The sequence below is a fragment of the Prunus dulcis genome, chromosome 2, assembly GCF_902201215.1.
Source record: "Prunus dulcis chromosome 2, ALMONDv2, whole genome shotgun sequence".
NCBI classification, from domain to species: domain Eukaryota; kingdom Viridiplantae; phylum Streptophyta; class Magnoliopsida; order Rosales; family Rosaceae; genus Prunus; species Prunus dulcis.
The window spans coordinates 9,134,668-9,150,911 of NC_047651.1; the positions used below are offsets into that span (position 1 = coordinate 9,134,668).

At 36.0% G+C, this 16,244-nt stretch overlaps 1 protein-coding gene across 2 annotated transcripts; it reads right to left on the bottom strand.

The window, feature by feature from the left end:
• Positions 1-295: 295 nt before the first annotated feature.
• On the bottom strand, positions 296-3,193 carry LOC117620006. Of its 2 annotated transcripts, XM_034350089.1 has the most exons (6): positions 3,011-3,086; positions 2,578-2,606; positions 2,147-2,424; positions 1,827-2,038; positions 1,130-1,403; positions 296-780 (listed from the first exon to the last, which is right to left on the bottom strand). In XM_034350089.1, exons 3-6 carry the CDS (start codon positions 2,405-2,407, stop codon positions 484-486), a joined length of 1,044 nt encoding a protein of 347 aa, XP_034205980.1. In that variant the 5' UTR covers positions 2,408-2,424; positions 2,578-2,606; positions 3,011-3,086; the 3' UTR covers positions 296-483. The 2 variants fall into 2 exon arrangements, with proteins under 2 accessions (XP_034205980.1, XP_034205981.1); XM_034350090.1 differs by lacking the exon at positions 2,578-2,606 and having other exon boundaries at positions 3,011-3,193.
• Positions 3,194-16,244: the final 13,051 nt, after the last annotated feature.

The window sequence follows — 16,244 nt, forward strand, 5'->3', positions numbered from 1 at the left end:
CTTACACATTTGCAAACAAGTATCCTAGAATTTACCCATACGGCTACTGCCATGTTTTCACTTTCCATGCCTTTTTTTTTTAAGTACAAACGATAGTTTAAACTATACGTTATGAGAGATTCTCTCACACAAATACTATCATGGTATCATGGGAATTCGAACCTAAGACCACTAGTATGCAAGTCAAAGTCCTTTTTTACTTGGCTAAACCTCGTTGGCACCTTCCATGTCTTATATTTGCACCAAGTGCATTGCATCTGTCATTTGTGCAGAATTTATCAATCTTCACAAACTATTTTCAAAAAGTCTAATTCCTTTCCAATATTTAATCTATATGAAAATTTTAAGCCAGTTTCGTCCAATACCTTACAAAATCTATCTTGCTGAAACAAAATATTAAACAATGACAGAAATTTGAGTCTGATACAAAGGACAAAAAAAAAGAAAAGGGAAGAGAAAGAGCTGCCCTGTATCAACAATAGGCTACTTCTCTTCAATCAGAAGTGCCTTTAAGATAGCTTCACTGATACCATCTGCAGCTGGAAACAAGTGTCCAGCACCTGGTAACTCATGGTAGTGAATCCATGGAAGCTTTTCTGCAATATAGCGTTGCAGTTCGACTGGGACAAGCAGATCTTCATCACCCTGCCATAGATGGACAGAGCCTTCCTTACCGGCAAAAGGGTTCTTCAGATCTAGAGGATCAAATTCCCAGGTCCCAAATCCAACCATCATGTCACGAAGGACCGACTCAAATTCTCCTTGCTGCTTGGCCTGTACCTGCAATTGATAAATGAATCATCAAAGCTGGTAGCAAGGACGAATGCCACATAAAATGAGTCAAGTATATTTGGATGAGAGTATTTTCAACAAGATTACAGCACAAACAAAACTCCCAACTGCCCTGTAAACCAGGAGGCTCCTGAAAACCTCAACTAGCACTATAGCTCAAGGGTTTCAAATTGTTGTACAACAGTTTGAGAAGTTAATTTTTCACATCATATGAAGCTTTATATTGAATCTTCTAAGGTACGTGGTAATGGACCGAGCTGAAGTAATGCCTCATGTTGTGTCCCTCTTATTGAGTTCAATAAAAAAGTCCTAATCATTTGCCGAATAAGAAAAGTACCTTGTTATCTCTTTCAGAAACGTTCGCATTCCGTATGATCTCCAAATCTTGGCGAGAAAAAATATTCATATTTGGGTTACTACTGGATACAACACTGGATGTAGGAAATAGTTTCTGAGTGTTCCACCAGTAGATTAGCCATGGTATGTGGTGAGCAACTCGAAGTGCCCATTGATCCCGCGGAGGTTGTTTATAATAGGCACTGGACAAGTTGGCAGGCAAGCCTGGCCACCAATAGTTGACAACAGGAGCAATCAGTGTTGCTCCTGCTAGCCTGTCAGCATCCCAAACATCAAACTTGAGAAAAACTTCAATACTGATTAACATATCAGGTGATGTAGAATTTGGTCATCATTGAAGTAAAGCCTTGTATCCAGAATTTGATACAAGCATAAGTACCAGATAAAACCTACTTTCAATGAAGTTCCAATGCCGGTGTAAAGTAATTAATGTATTATGCAGCCTTTGCAAATCTTTACTTCAACATCTAGAAGGTTTCCATATTGTATCCAGCCAAAATTTTAGTTGTTCTTAAAAGTTAAAGTTAAATACATATGCAGCATGATATTTGAAATTAATTCATCCCTCTCTCTCTCTCTCTCTCTCTCTCTCTCTCTCTCTCTCTCTCATTCACAAAGGACGTGGAGAGCATTTACAACTGCCTATACTATCCATGAGGCCTGTAGGAAAGTCTTACCTGTGAGGGATGTACTGAAGACACTTCCAGATGACCTGTCCACCCATAGAATATCCAATTACATAAAATTTGGATCCCAGTTCCAGCTGGTCACCAAGCTCTTCTATATCTAAAGCCAAACTCTTCCGCGTTCGCTTAGGATCTGGATCACTTTCACCATATCCCGGTCTGTCAAAAGAAACAATGTACACCCCTAAATCTTCAAGCACTTCCTGAAAAAGAATCCATCAAGAAGTTAACCAATCTAATTTAAGGACACAAACTTCAAAAACCAATGACGACTATAAAATCAATTTGAAATTGAGAAACAAATTGAAAACCTTAGTGACGGTTGTTGCAATCAGTGCATCATGTCTGGTAGAACCAAAGGCATGAACATAAATAATCTTATATCTGGCCACTTCTTTTGGAACACCATGTTCCTTGTAGGCCAAATATCTTCCATCCCTCAGTTTTATTCTAGATGCCGTGACGAGTGGGCCGCTGGGGGAGCCACAAAGTTTTGGAGGGGGTGGTTGGATGGCCTGATATGCCCATGCCAGCAACCCAGCTAACAAGAGAAATGTGAGTCTCTTAAACATCTCTGATGCCTGACCCCCTGAGAATGAAAAATGAAACTTTGCTGAAAAACCAGTACAAGAAGTGAGGAGCAAAATAGCACTGACCTTGAGGACACTATAATAAGGCTTAATTTGGGCATTTCCCCTTAATTTGGATGATTAAAGTTTTGATGAGATCACATATTGATTACCTCCACAAGTTCACCAATGAAGAGGTTATCTGAATGAAACAACAACCAGAAGAACAGGAGAGCCAAGTTTAAAAAGCAGGGTAAACAGAACAAAAATACACACAAAATACAGAAAGGGTCAATAAACAAATAAATCAGTTTGCACATTAGAAACTCCCATCATTTAGTTAATTTTACAAGAAATTACATGAACTTCAATAATCTATCTGCTTTGCCCTATTCTTCATCCAAAAAATAAAAAATAAAAATGTAGCAATAAATCTGTCCATTGGGTTTCCATTGTGTCCAAGAAAGCAGTCAATATGCAGAAACAAGCATCAACCAAATCAACCAATCATTTTTAAGACTGAAAAACTTGAATGTATGGACTGCATCATATAAACTAGACTCAGATCATAAAACCCAGAGAGAGAGAGAGAGAGAGAGAACGTACGTTAATTACAGTTGAGTGCAGGAAGAACAGCTGTTGTGCTGAAGCAAACCATTATATATCATTAACTTAACATTTGGTTTTAATTAATTAATTAATTGTATTACAAGTAAGTAAACAAGACCGCCACCTAACTACCGAACCCAACCTAAAGTCGATGGCATATTTTTCGCTCCATTCATTTTGCAGGTGAACCTTACAAGACGACAAAAATGGATTATTTTCTGCTATGCTGTCGTAACATTGACCTAAATGCTTTTGTTGTCGTCTGTTATAATTATTTTCTTTTTACAAGAAAATGGATAATTTTGGGTTGTCGTAAGATTACCCTAAATTTCAAGCGTTTTGAAAAATATGATAATTTAAAATGTTGACAATCTCTAAGAAAAATTTATCTGATATCCCACATAGCATGATGAAGTGATGCAGTGATGCAGTGGATTTACCCAAAATCAACTCCACTTTTTGACCAGAAGAAAAAGTGATTAGGTAAGTTTTTTTTAATATTTACAATAATTGGTTTGGGCCTAACAAAATATTTATATAATTGTTGGGGTCTTTTTTCGTCAAAAAACTTGTCCAGGTTTGTTGATTCTTGGACCACTATAGAGTGATGGATCAAGTCTTTGTTGCCCTCTTTTTTGAGATAGCGCCCAAAGTATCCCAAGGGAGAAGTAAGTCACAGGGGAGTACTCTGTTCTTCTTCCAGCTGCTACATGTTTTGTGTTAACGTTTTCAGTGGCTCTGGAAAGAGTTGGAGATTGTGCATTGATGTTGTATAGGCTTGGCATGAGAGTTAGCTTTGGTGAATCAAGATATTACTAGGCTTTGCATGAGAAGCTTGTGGCGTGGGAGCTAAGAACCCATAAGTTTAGCAAGAGTTAGAGAGTTCGAAAGGCAAAAACTTGGAACTGTAGATGGACTATATCTTCCAGTAGCTCTGGATTGCTCCCACCAGCTTGAATGAGTTTCTTGAAACAAAGAAAATTAATTATGATGCTTGACTCATGATTTACTGAAATGCTTGGGTGATGTTTAGGGCTTAGCATGGCCTTCTAAGAGAAAATAAGCAGAAAGAAAGGATTAAGGCTTGAGATTTGGTGTCACATCCCTAGATCAACTCCACCGTAGAATGATATTATCCTCTTTGGGCCCCCTCTCTGCCCTCAATGTTTTGTTTCTAGGAACTCACGAGCAACTTCCTAATGGGCCACTCATCCTAGGACTGCTCTAGCTAAAACTCGCTTAACTTCGAAGTTCCCATGACTCCGAAGCCAGTGAGCTCCCAAAAGGCCTCATGCTAAATGGAAACGGGCATGTACATATAAGACACATTACCCCCTCTCCATTGGTCGATGTGGAATGTTATATAGGTATCCAATGACTATGAAAATGTCTATACTTATGCATGCATAAAGAGAAATGTAGATGTACAAACTAATGATCATCAATGATACTATTTATATAAGGTACGTATTAAGGTGATCAAGGGCTGTTATGATATTGATCCATGTTTTATTATGATTGTCGACAATGTAAAGAAAGATTGGCCAAACTGGAATAGGCAGTCCAGTAAATTGAATATTTTTGGAAAACATGGAAGGAATGGACTAGAGTTCGAACACCAAAAGATATGAAATTGTATAGGTTACAAATCGGTGTTTGTGATCAAGTGAAATAAAATCATTTGATATGGCAAAATGTATCCATGTAAAGACAAACTTTTTATGATATTCTCGGAGTATATTATATAGATGCATCCATGTTTACTGCATATTTATGGAGATTTACATTTATATGAAAATCTAAAAAGATTATGAAGCGTTTGAAGCATATTGCCAGAAACGATCTCTTTTGAAGAATACATAAGAATAAGTTCTAAGAGAGATGTAAAGTGCTATATATTATATAAATTGTTCAAAGAAAAAGAAGTTAAGTAGCCCGAAGCTCAATGTATGTATTCAAATATCATGAAATGAAAACGATCTAATTGCCTTAGGAGTACTTTGATTGAATTATGAGTTCGAGATTAAGTTCAATATCGTTGCAATGTATTCAAATTTTTAAAGAAAGTATCAGAATATTTAGGTCTCTTGAAGAGCCTATGACATGCTAGCATAGTACACACAAATTTATATGAATAGCTTATTACATTATGCAATTTTATACTCTTGTCCTCGTAACGGTAACGTATGAGTTTTCTTATATTATTATTTTAGTGATATTATAGAATATGATGTTATTTTAAGAATTGTTAATGTGAAAGGATTTTTGAAAATAGTCTAGATATTTTTGGTATTACTCTACCTCAACAGGGATTCAAAGAAATGACATACATACATCCGCCAATGATGCTATTGAAGAAATTTTAATCCAAGCATTACCAAAGCTCGCTTTGCAGGAGGAAAATGAGATATCAATATCATTTGTGTTGCATCTTCAAATAGTTTAAGTTTGTCGTCATCAAGGGAGTAATTCAACATGGGGAGCATTGAACAATTTTCTACATACAAGAAATATGCTCTCTGTACTCTTTTCCCTTCGACTGGGTTTTTGTCCCATCGAGTTTTTCCTAGCAAGGATTTACGAGGTCCAACACCATATCAATGATCCAGAAGAATTGTGCACCCTTTATCCCTTCGCTTAGGTTTTGTCCCATTGGATTTTTCGAACAAGGTTTTTAATGAGGCAATTATGTCAATTGTATGGTAGACATCCAAGGGGGAGTGTTGCAAATGCATGAGTTGGTAGATGACCACCATACCTCTTAGTATACACAATTTCTAATTCTATGTAACCTATACACTAAATACCATAATTATGGGCTTGTAATTTATGAGTTATTAATGTCTTCTTATCATTGTAAGCCTATAAATAAGAGGTCTTATCAGGATAAGACATACATGTTGATTGAACAATTTCTATTGTCTGTCTCTACTATTCATTTCTCTCTACAAATTCCCTTCGTTATATAACATTATTGAAATTACCTGTAGGATGACTAAGAATGCCTAGAAGGGGGTAAATGGGCCAATTAAAGATTATAATCAATAAACAAAAATTAAACTTCGGTAGCAGGATTGATATGACTTATCAATCTTGAAATGTGCTAAACATAAAATAAAGAAACACGCAAAGAATTATTTTAAGTGGTAAAACCCCACACCTCGGGAAAATCCACAGGACTCCTCAGTCCAACACAAATCTACCATAGAACAATGATTACAAGAAGTACTCACACACTTATCCTAGACATATTGTAGATAATGTTTACCGACTTCTTCATAACTCAACTTCTGTCACGGGATGATCTTCGACACTCCTTATGTTGAACGCAATATTGGTCGCAACTGCTTCAAGCTCACCGGAGGATAAACGCCACAACAGTCTTGGTGCCCTCAACTGTATGCGTCACCGACATGCATATGAATGCAATATGAATGATGAAAGGATTTGATAGATCACCAAGCAAATAAGGAACATTTGATGACTTATCTAAACAATGTGCACGACAGCTTTCTAAAAACTAATTCAATATGCCCAAAAGTTCAACACGTTGAACAGCTCTGTATTTGAAAAGAAAACCGCACCTTTTTATTCAATTCATGTTTTCTCTTGAAGAAGAGAAACCCAAGAGACCATTAATTCTCTCCAACTATGACTCTACAACCTAATCCAATATATGCTCTTCATTAAGGCGCCAACCAGAAGACAAAATACTATCCAATTATGAATATGAATGATTCAATATGGACTCAAAGTGATGACACCAAAACGCTCTAGGAAAGTAATCTTAAGAGATAAAATCTAATCCTATTAAAAATAGGATTAACATAAAAATATTTGATTGAAAATAACTCCAACTAGGAATCCTATAATGAATGCATGATTATATCATGATTTACCTGAAATCAGCTTCCTCATATCGATCAAGTCATACTATGAAAATCCGAATTGAATGTGTTGCGCCAAACCTTCCAGTAAACAATTCATACACTAATTCTCAACCTATACTAGAGTCTAGGAAATGACTATATAATTTTCATACTAACAACTATGCACTTTGCTATGACTTCAAGTATCATGTACTCAATTTTCCCATGCCAGCCATGTTTCCTCTTTATCTTTTTGACATGTGTGCTCTCGCTTGACATAAACTTAACTATGTTAAGTCTATTAGCATTTATTAAAAATAATATAAATAATAACAAATAAGCAAAGACTGGTTTCTTTCGTTCATCTACTCTACAACCACCCTGTTCTCCCCACCGCCCCAAAGCCTCCCTATCTCTCTTTGAGGACTGTAACATTGTTGGTATGTTCTGCCACCAAGAAGAGAATCGGCAAGTTCCTAGACATGACTAATGTGAGAGCAAATATATTCAACGTCCAATTCCGCGATGCCATGTGGAAAATAAGGTTGTCCTAAAATTATATTAATTAAACCAATTAATCTGGTTTATTAGTATAATAAACATGGGAGTTTTCGTATTTAGGCAATGGAGTAATGACACTAAATCTCATTGATTATCTCCATCCAATTATTCAAGAAATGAATAATTCTATTAAAAGAGTATTATTCCCTCCTTAATTGGCAAAAGAAATGTTACAAAAAAGGAATGCTATTTAAGCTAAAGGTAGAGACAAAGAAGGTAACTTAATTCTGAAAACCGTAGAGAAACACTCTCTTATGGCTCTAGCCCCCCCTCTCTTTCTTTTCCTAGAAAGAAAGCTTCGTCTTTTCAGTTAAAGTTGTATCTTCCCAAGACTATTTAATAACTTAGGCATCGGATGATTTTTGGCCAATAACCCCTGACTGTGCTCTGTTGACCGCCATTTATTTTGCAAGATTCGAGGAAGAAGACGATCAAGAGACGCGAGAATTTTCTCCGAATATTCAAGGGAAGGATTTTGCACAAACAAATTGGTGAGAAAAGTCTTATTTGAATAATATTTACCCAAATAAACTTGACTAACCAAAGATGCATGGTTGCAAAGGATGCGCCAACACTGCTTAGCCAATAAAGCTTGATTAAAATAATCGAAATCTTGAAAACCCAAGCCACCATATTTTTATGACGACAAAGAGAACTTCATTTAACCCAATGTATCCCTCTTTAGTTGCGCCTTTTACCCACCAAAAATTAGCACACAGAGAAGATAATTCTTTGCAAAATCCTTTAGGCACATGAAAAGCACTCATAGAATAAGACGAAATAGCTTGAACCACCGCCTTTAATAAAATCTCATTCCCTCCCGTCCAGAGAGATTTTTCCTTCCAACCATTAAGCCTACTCCAAATACGATCATGCACTGAATTAGAAAGCTCCCAATGCCCTCGACTAACCATTGTAGGCAAACCTAAATATCTTTCATGGCAAGCAACAACCGGTATACCAAGCACATTGGCCACCACATCTATGATTACCTGTTGGGCATTAGGGCTAAAAGATAAATTTGATTTATGTAAATTAATTTGTTGACCATATACTTCCTCACAAAAGCGGAAAATTTCTAGCAAGATAAAGCACACATCCTCCTTCAATTCAAGAAAAGGAAGGCTATCATTTGCAAACAACATATGTGAAATACATGGACCGGTCCTGCACATATTCCTAATAATTTCCCATTGAATATCGCTTGATGTAAAAGGTCCAAGAAAGCTTTAGCACGAATAAAAAATAAATAAGGGGAAAGAAGATAACCATGTCATAAACTCCTTTGTGGGATAATGAACCTAAATGGATGCCCATTCTAGAATACCGAGAACGACACATATATTGCAGACAATCCATGATTTCGAACAACAAAATTTGAAGCAAAACCTAATCGTAATATCATGGGGCCTCCAAGAAACACCATTCTACCCGGTCATAAGCCTTAGCCATATCTAATTTGGTAGTCATTGTCACTTGTTGATCGTCCTTCAATTTCTTAACGGAATGCATAGTTTCAAAAGCAACTAGTACATTGTCCAAAATATTGCGACGAGGAACAAAGCATTATGTGTATCATGAATGTCTTCAAGTATAATCAAATTTAGATGATTAACAAAAGTTTTTGCCACCAACTTGTAGATAACTGTACATAAACTTATATTCCTAAACTGTTCAAGGAGTTTTAACCTTTAGAATAAGAGCAATCACAGTGTGATTATGAGGACGAACACTAGACTCACCATTCAAAATTGTTTAAAAAGATGCACTGACAGTGTCCCCAAAAATATGTCAATATCGTTGATAAAAAAAAGGGTTGGCATGCCATCAATTGCGAAAGAGTTGTTTCCAAATCAGCTCTTGTAAGTAAAATCGCATTCATTTCAGCAGTGACATGAGGCTCCAAGATGCCCAAGATGTGATCCATATTTGCTCCTCCTATTTGAGAAAACAAAGTAGTGAAAAAAGAACAAAATAATTGGCCTACATCATCCACATTGGTACACCAATTACCCAACTCATCCATGACACCTATAACATCATTAGTCCCCACCGCCATAATATTTATTCTTTTTCTAAAAGAGTACTTAAATTTTGCTCAAAACTTTTTATATGGGGAAAATAACAAGATGGTTGGCACAAAGCCTGAACCTCAGCCATTTCAACTTTCACTAATGAGAAAACACGACAAATGCCCAAAAACTACGAAAAAGTACCATCAATGCTTGGGTAAGGACTTGTAAAGTCTTCGTATACTTGGATAAAGAATCAATCAAGGAGATCACAAAAGAAAGTGTTGAAGTTCATGATTGTCTAACCATATCCTCACACCTTTTCTGAGGGTCCATATCTCTTCAAACTGGACACGGTGCCCTTGTTTTTTATGATGGGAAGCAACACTAGGTGGATCTATCAAAAGTTCAAGAAGCAGAGGTTTGTGGTCAGAACTAGAGATGATCAGATGGTGACAAACAACATGCACAAAAGAAGACATTACATCCATATTTGCTAAACCTCGGTCAAGTTGCTCTTCTACCAAAGCCTCACCAACCCATTGATTTGACCAAGTAAACTGAGGACCAGTGTAAAGAATAGAGATTAATCCGTAGTCTTGCAACATATTACAAAATTCATGGATTAGCCACAATGGTCGACCACTCTTCCCATTCTTTTCGGTAGGGTCACCACTTCATTAAAATCACCCATGACCAACCCAAACCCTGTGACAGTAGCATGTGGCCTACTCAAAAGTTCCCATGAATGGCATCATAATTGTGCAACTCGATTACCATAAAAACCAATAATACAAGAGCTAGGAAAACAATCCTGAAACAAAAACATCAATATGGCCAATCAATGAGCCTGCTTGCTGAACAACCTATATGGGTAGCCAAACAAAAGAAGGCCACCACTAAGACCCACACGCCCCACAGAATAGCCAGTGTAATGTCTCAAACGAATACTTACATTTTCCGTACGAAGTTCAGTCATCTTAGTCCACTATGCCAAATTTTACTTTGCACCGCATCACATAGGCATCGACAAATCTAAAACCAATGCTGTTAGTATTTTAGGCATCTATTTTATAATTAATAAGACTAAAGGGGTATAAAGGCATCAGCACAAATTTTAGACGTTTTTCACCGATGTTGTTTAGCATTGATGATATAATTTATTGATGCGTAAAATATTTTTGAATATTTTTTTTAAGCAGAACAATTATACCGACACCAAAATCATGTCAACACCACTACAATGATTTTTTTAACAAAATATTTTAACTCTCCCTCGCATCCTTCTCTCTTCTCTCTCGCGACAATCACTCTCGTTGTTTCTTTTCCTCCATCAATTCCTTCTACATCCTCAATCTCTGCCGCCATCTTCTTTTTTCTCCATCTCTACAGCCATCTTCTCCTAAACCCCAAAAATTAGAACCAACAAAACATAATTTCTGAGCCCAATTTTGATATCTCCGATTCGATTTGATTAGAATCCATAGCTAAAGACGCGATGGGCCATTTCAACCTCTTGGGCTTCATCGTCTCCATTATCCTCTGCGTCATTGTCTCCGTTCCTTTCTCTCTCTGTTTCTCTCCCTCACCCAGTCTCAGTGAGTGAGTTGAGTGAGAGAAAAAAAGATTTTCTCTCGCTCTTTGGCCTCATCCACCTTCAAGAGACACAAGATAGGTAATTTTCCGTTTGATTTTGAGTTGAGGTTTGGAATTTTGAATTAAGGTTTCTCTTTTTGGGTTAGGGTTTCGATTCGAATTAGGGTTTCAATCAGCAATTGGGAGATGTTCATCAGTGGGCTTGTGATTGGGAATTACAAGAGTTACATATTTAAGTATTTGATCTCTCTTTGACGATTACAAAGCACTAGACCTTCTCTACAATTTGTTTTTAGCCCAAAAAAGTCGTAAACTGCTCAAACATATATGAAGCTTTTGCTATACAGTTTTGTTTGTGTCTTAATTTTTGTTTTTGTTTGAGTCAAGCAGTTTTGTTTCTTGGTTTTGAGTAAATGCAAAGTCTTTCAGGTATAAGTTCTTTTCAAATCTGAAATTTATGGTGGTGGTGGTTCATTTTTGTATTAAACCTGTAAATGGCGTGGTTTCGTTACTTTTGAATTTTGTTTTTGGATTAATGAACGCTTTTCTTCCATTTCCGTATTCTTTTAGAATTTTGTTGGGTTGAATTTAGATTTGCTATTGTTTTGATAGTTTGAGTCTAATGCGTTGTTTGGTTACTAAGAAAATGTACCAGTGTAAAGCATTTTGCATTTGCTGAGCTTTACCAAAATAGAGTACAAGACATTTTGTCTTGTTGATCTAGTTTCTTTTAGGTTCACAAAGTCCCCATTTTTGTTATGTTCCGTGGTTATGATGAAACATCCTAGAGTAAGATAAATAAACAGAGACAAGTCTATTGGTCTCTAATTTCTCAAGATAGAATAAAGGAAATGTTAAAACTCTAAATAGGTTTGTATTTTCCGGTGAGGAGGATCTCAATAAGCTCTCAGTTGTTTTTGGTGAGATCTGTTGAAACTCTATATACACTACTTAATTAGCTGGTAGCTGGTGGTGCATTGCTCATAAATCAAGCAATGGGGAGCTTTGGAGGCACACCTACTATAAGGATATCATTGGTAGAAATATGCACTTAAAGTCAACTAATTATGTAATAGTTAGAGTTAAAGACATCTTTGATAAAAGACATATTATGTTATCAATGGATAAGAAAGGTTGTTTTATACATTAAATCATCCTATATTATCTTTCAATATGTAAAACAACCATAGTCCAAAGAATACACAAGTGGATATGAGAGCTATGTAATGAAATTGCATACATGGAGATTTCTCATCATTCCTAAATCCTGAATATGTTCCTGGTCATAGGAATATTGAGTGAGCGTTAATATTCTGCAAAGGCCAATACACACAGTATCGTCTCTATATGTAGGGAATAGCAATGTCTCAAGTCATTAACTATGGAGACACATTGATATGTGTGTAGGTGCTTGTCACTACATTTTATACTTTGCGCGACGAAGAGAATTTCGTCGCGCAAAATACATTGTAGTCGCACAAATTTCAACGTGACAGAAACTTCGTCGCTCAAAGATCGTGAAGAAAGACTTTGCCCGACCAAGTTTTTTCATTGGTTGCGCAAAGTTACTTTGCGCAACTTTGCGCGACGAAAAAATATTGGTCGCTCAAAGACGAAAAAATATTGGTCGCGCAAGTTTGCGCGACGAAACATATTGGTCGCGCAAAGGTTTGCGCGACGAAAAATATTCGTCGCGCAAGGTTTTGTGTGACGAAACACATTGGTCGCGCAAAGTGTTGCGCGACAAAAAACATTGGTCGCGCAAAGTCTCAAAAAAATTTATAAAAAATAAAAAATTCCCGCGTCCCATTTTTCGTACCCGCCCACATTTTAAGAGTTTTGCGCGACGAAATATTTTTGTGTTTTAAATTTTTTTAATTACAATAAACTAATTTAATAGTTTGCGCTAAAAAATATTTCGTCACGCACGGTTTTTGACTTTTTATTTTATTATTTCTTTATTTATATTAATTTATTCAAATTTTTACTTTTTAAATGTAATTTAATTGTATGACTTTTTTTAAATCACTTTAATTTAAATTTAAATTAATTTAAATTTATATTAATTTAAATATATTAATTTATTCAAATTTTTACTTTTTAAATTTAATTTAATTGTAAGATTTTTCTTAATTACTTTAATTCAAATTGACATATTCAAAATAAAATTACATTCAAATTATCCAATAAATAAATAAATATATATATATATAATATTCAAAATGTACACATAAATTAATAAATTACAATAATAAAATCATAATACAAGCGTATTGTGGTAGTAGTGGCGGATGATATGTTTTGATAGTTTCCTAATCCTCAACTTTAGCCATCAAAGTCTCGATGATTACCTACAAAAAAATAAATATGGTCAAATAACAACAACAACAAAAAAAAGAATGCATAATCTCTCCTAAAATTGTTATACCACAAATCCAACCCAAACTCCAATCTCTCCCCTTTACTCAACCCCAAACCCCACACAAACTCAAAACTAACTCCAAAAACACATATTAATGAAAAAAAATTAAAATTTGGAGAGAATATACCTTTTGGCAAGGTTGAGAGTGAGTGAGAATGAGAGGGAGAAGTGAGTGTGAGAGAATTAGATAAGATAGTGATAGAGAGATGAGAGAGTGAAAGATAGTGAAAAGATAGATGAGAGAGTGAGTGAGAGTGAGAGATAGTTAAGAGAGAGATGAGAGATTAAGTGAGGGGAGTGAGTGTGAGAGAAATGGTTGGATTTGGGGAGAGGGAAAGAGAGAGGAGAGGTAAGAGTAGAGAAAGAAATTGAGAAAATGGTGGAGGAGTTATTTCAGTTTTAACAATCGTATCATTTTGTGCGACGAAAATATTGTTAATCGCGCAAAGTTTTGCGCGACGAATATAGGAATATTGGTCGCGCAAAGTCGAAAAAAAATTATTTTTTGAAAAAAATTCCCGCATCCCATTTTTTGTACCCGCCAAAATTTTTAAATTTTTGCGCGACGAAAAATACTTATTGGTCGCGCAAAGTCTAAAACAATTATATAAAAAAATCCAGCGTCCCATTTTTGGTACCCGCCCGCGCAAAGTTTTGCGAGACGAAACATAATGGTCTCGCAAAGTTTTGCGCGACGAATATAGGAATATTGGTTGCGCAAAGTCTAAAAAAATTCCCGCATCCCATTTTTGGTACCCGCCAAAATTTTTAAATTTTTGCGCGACAAAAAATACATATTGGTCGCGTAAAGTCTAAAACAATTATATAAAAAAATTCCCGCGTCCTATTTTTGGTACCCGCCCAAACTTTGCGAGACGAAAAATATATATTGGTCGCACAAAGTTTTGAGCGACAAAAAATATTGGTCGCGCAAAGTCTAAAGTTTTTTTTTTTATAAATTTTAAAAACCCGCGTCCCATTTTTGGTACTCGCCCAAATTTTTTGAGTTTTACACGATGAACTGTTGGTGGCGCAAACTTTTGAGAGAAGAAAAATTGATTCGTAGCACAATATTTATAAAAATAATTGTTATGAATAATAAAAAATAAAATATTTTATTTTATGATTTAAAATATAATTAAGGTGAAAGCTACTTAATAAATGTATATACTATTCAATTTCTTAAGTGTTATATGTACAAAATAAATAAATTTAATGACAGGACCCGACCCAATTTTCGTTTTGGAATCCGAGTCGAATCATGTGCGTGTCCGACATCTAGTGAATGTCGGGCACAAAAGACCTTTTTACCCTTCTCGTCTTAAATTCTTTTCAGATTTTTCCTCAGACTTCTGCCGAAATTTCGACAGAGTCTCCCCTGTATTTTGACCAATCCCAAAATTTTTCACCTGTTAAACAATCAATAAATTTACCCCAACTGCCAGGATATCTCGAGTAACAGATCCCAACTCCAATTTTCTACTAAAACTAGATATCATAGCGTATTTTAAAGTTTTCAAGGTTTCAAGGATTTTCTACGAAACTCTACCTTACGTGGTGACGCGGAAACTTTGAATGGCCCGGTGGTGGATCCCGTGCACTGCTACGGCCTGGGGGCGAAAAACAGGTTGAAAAATGTGAGTGGACCAAAAATAAGGTTCTTAGAAACAACTTCATAACTATAATAACCCCCATTGTAAAAATAGTTAAATAAAACTGAATACATACTCTCCATTTAAAACATACTAAACTCAAGGCATTCTATATAAATCGTATTCAAGCTCAAAAACTTTTCGCACAAAAGCACTGAAATCAACTTGCATAAAACACTGAAATCAACTTGTGTAAAAGTACTGTACTCAAACCTTGCATAACTGAACAAATATATAAAGATATCAATGCCTGAAAAACCAGAGAAGCTGATATAAAATAACTGAAAGTTATAATTAAATAAGATAAAACCCAAAATCCTTTGAAAATACCACCTATTTGTACTCCTGTCATAACCGTCAATTCCCCTGGCAGGTCTCGGGTGCCACGCAGTCTACCCGAGCCGCAAACTGGCGAAATCAGGGGACTATGATCAGCCTGTCCCGCCGGCAGATTTCTCGATGACACCAAGTCAACTCGAGTCGCTCTGGCAGGATGCAGGGGACCGTAGTCAGCCTGATCCGCAATCCTGGCAGGTCTCGGGGACACAGAGTCAGCCGAGCCGCAATCCTGGCAGGTCTCGGGACACCAAGTCTGCCGAGCCGCAAATCCTGGCACTCACGGTCCGAGCGTCCCCGGAACTCGTGAGGAAAAGTCAAGTGCACTGACATAAACTGAAATCGGACTGGATGCCCGTAGACATCGGTCCAACTGTGGGTAATCACCAAAGAAAATGGGTACGAGGTGGGTTTAAAATAAATTCCTTTAGAAAAATCCGATCAATAACTGAAATCTCAAATTGTGCTGCTATTTCATCTGTCATAAGCCTCAAACTCTGTTTTCTATAACTCTTTAACATGTGTAAGTAAGCAGCACAAAACTATGGAACTATTTCTGTACTAATTATGCTCTGAAACATAATAAAACTTACTCAAGATCAAATCAAGAAATTTATTCAAATAAACTCATTTTTAAAAACTTATTTATATAAAATCAATATAAAGTCACTTCTGAAATCTTATTTATAGAAATACTCTATATAACTCATTTATATAAAATCATTCATGAAAGAAAGTCCACTCACAGATGGTCTGAGCTAAATTGACCCTTCGAAGGTCCCG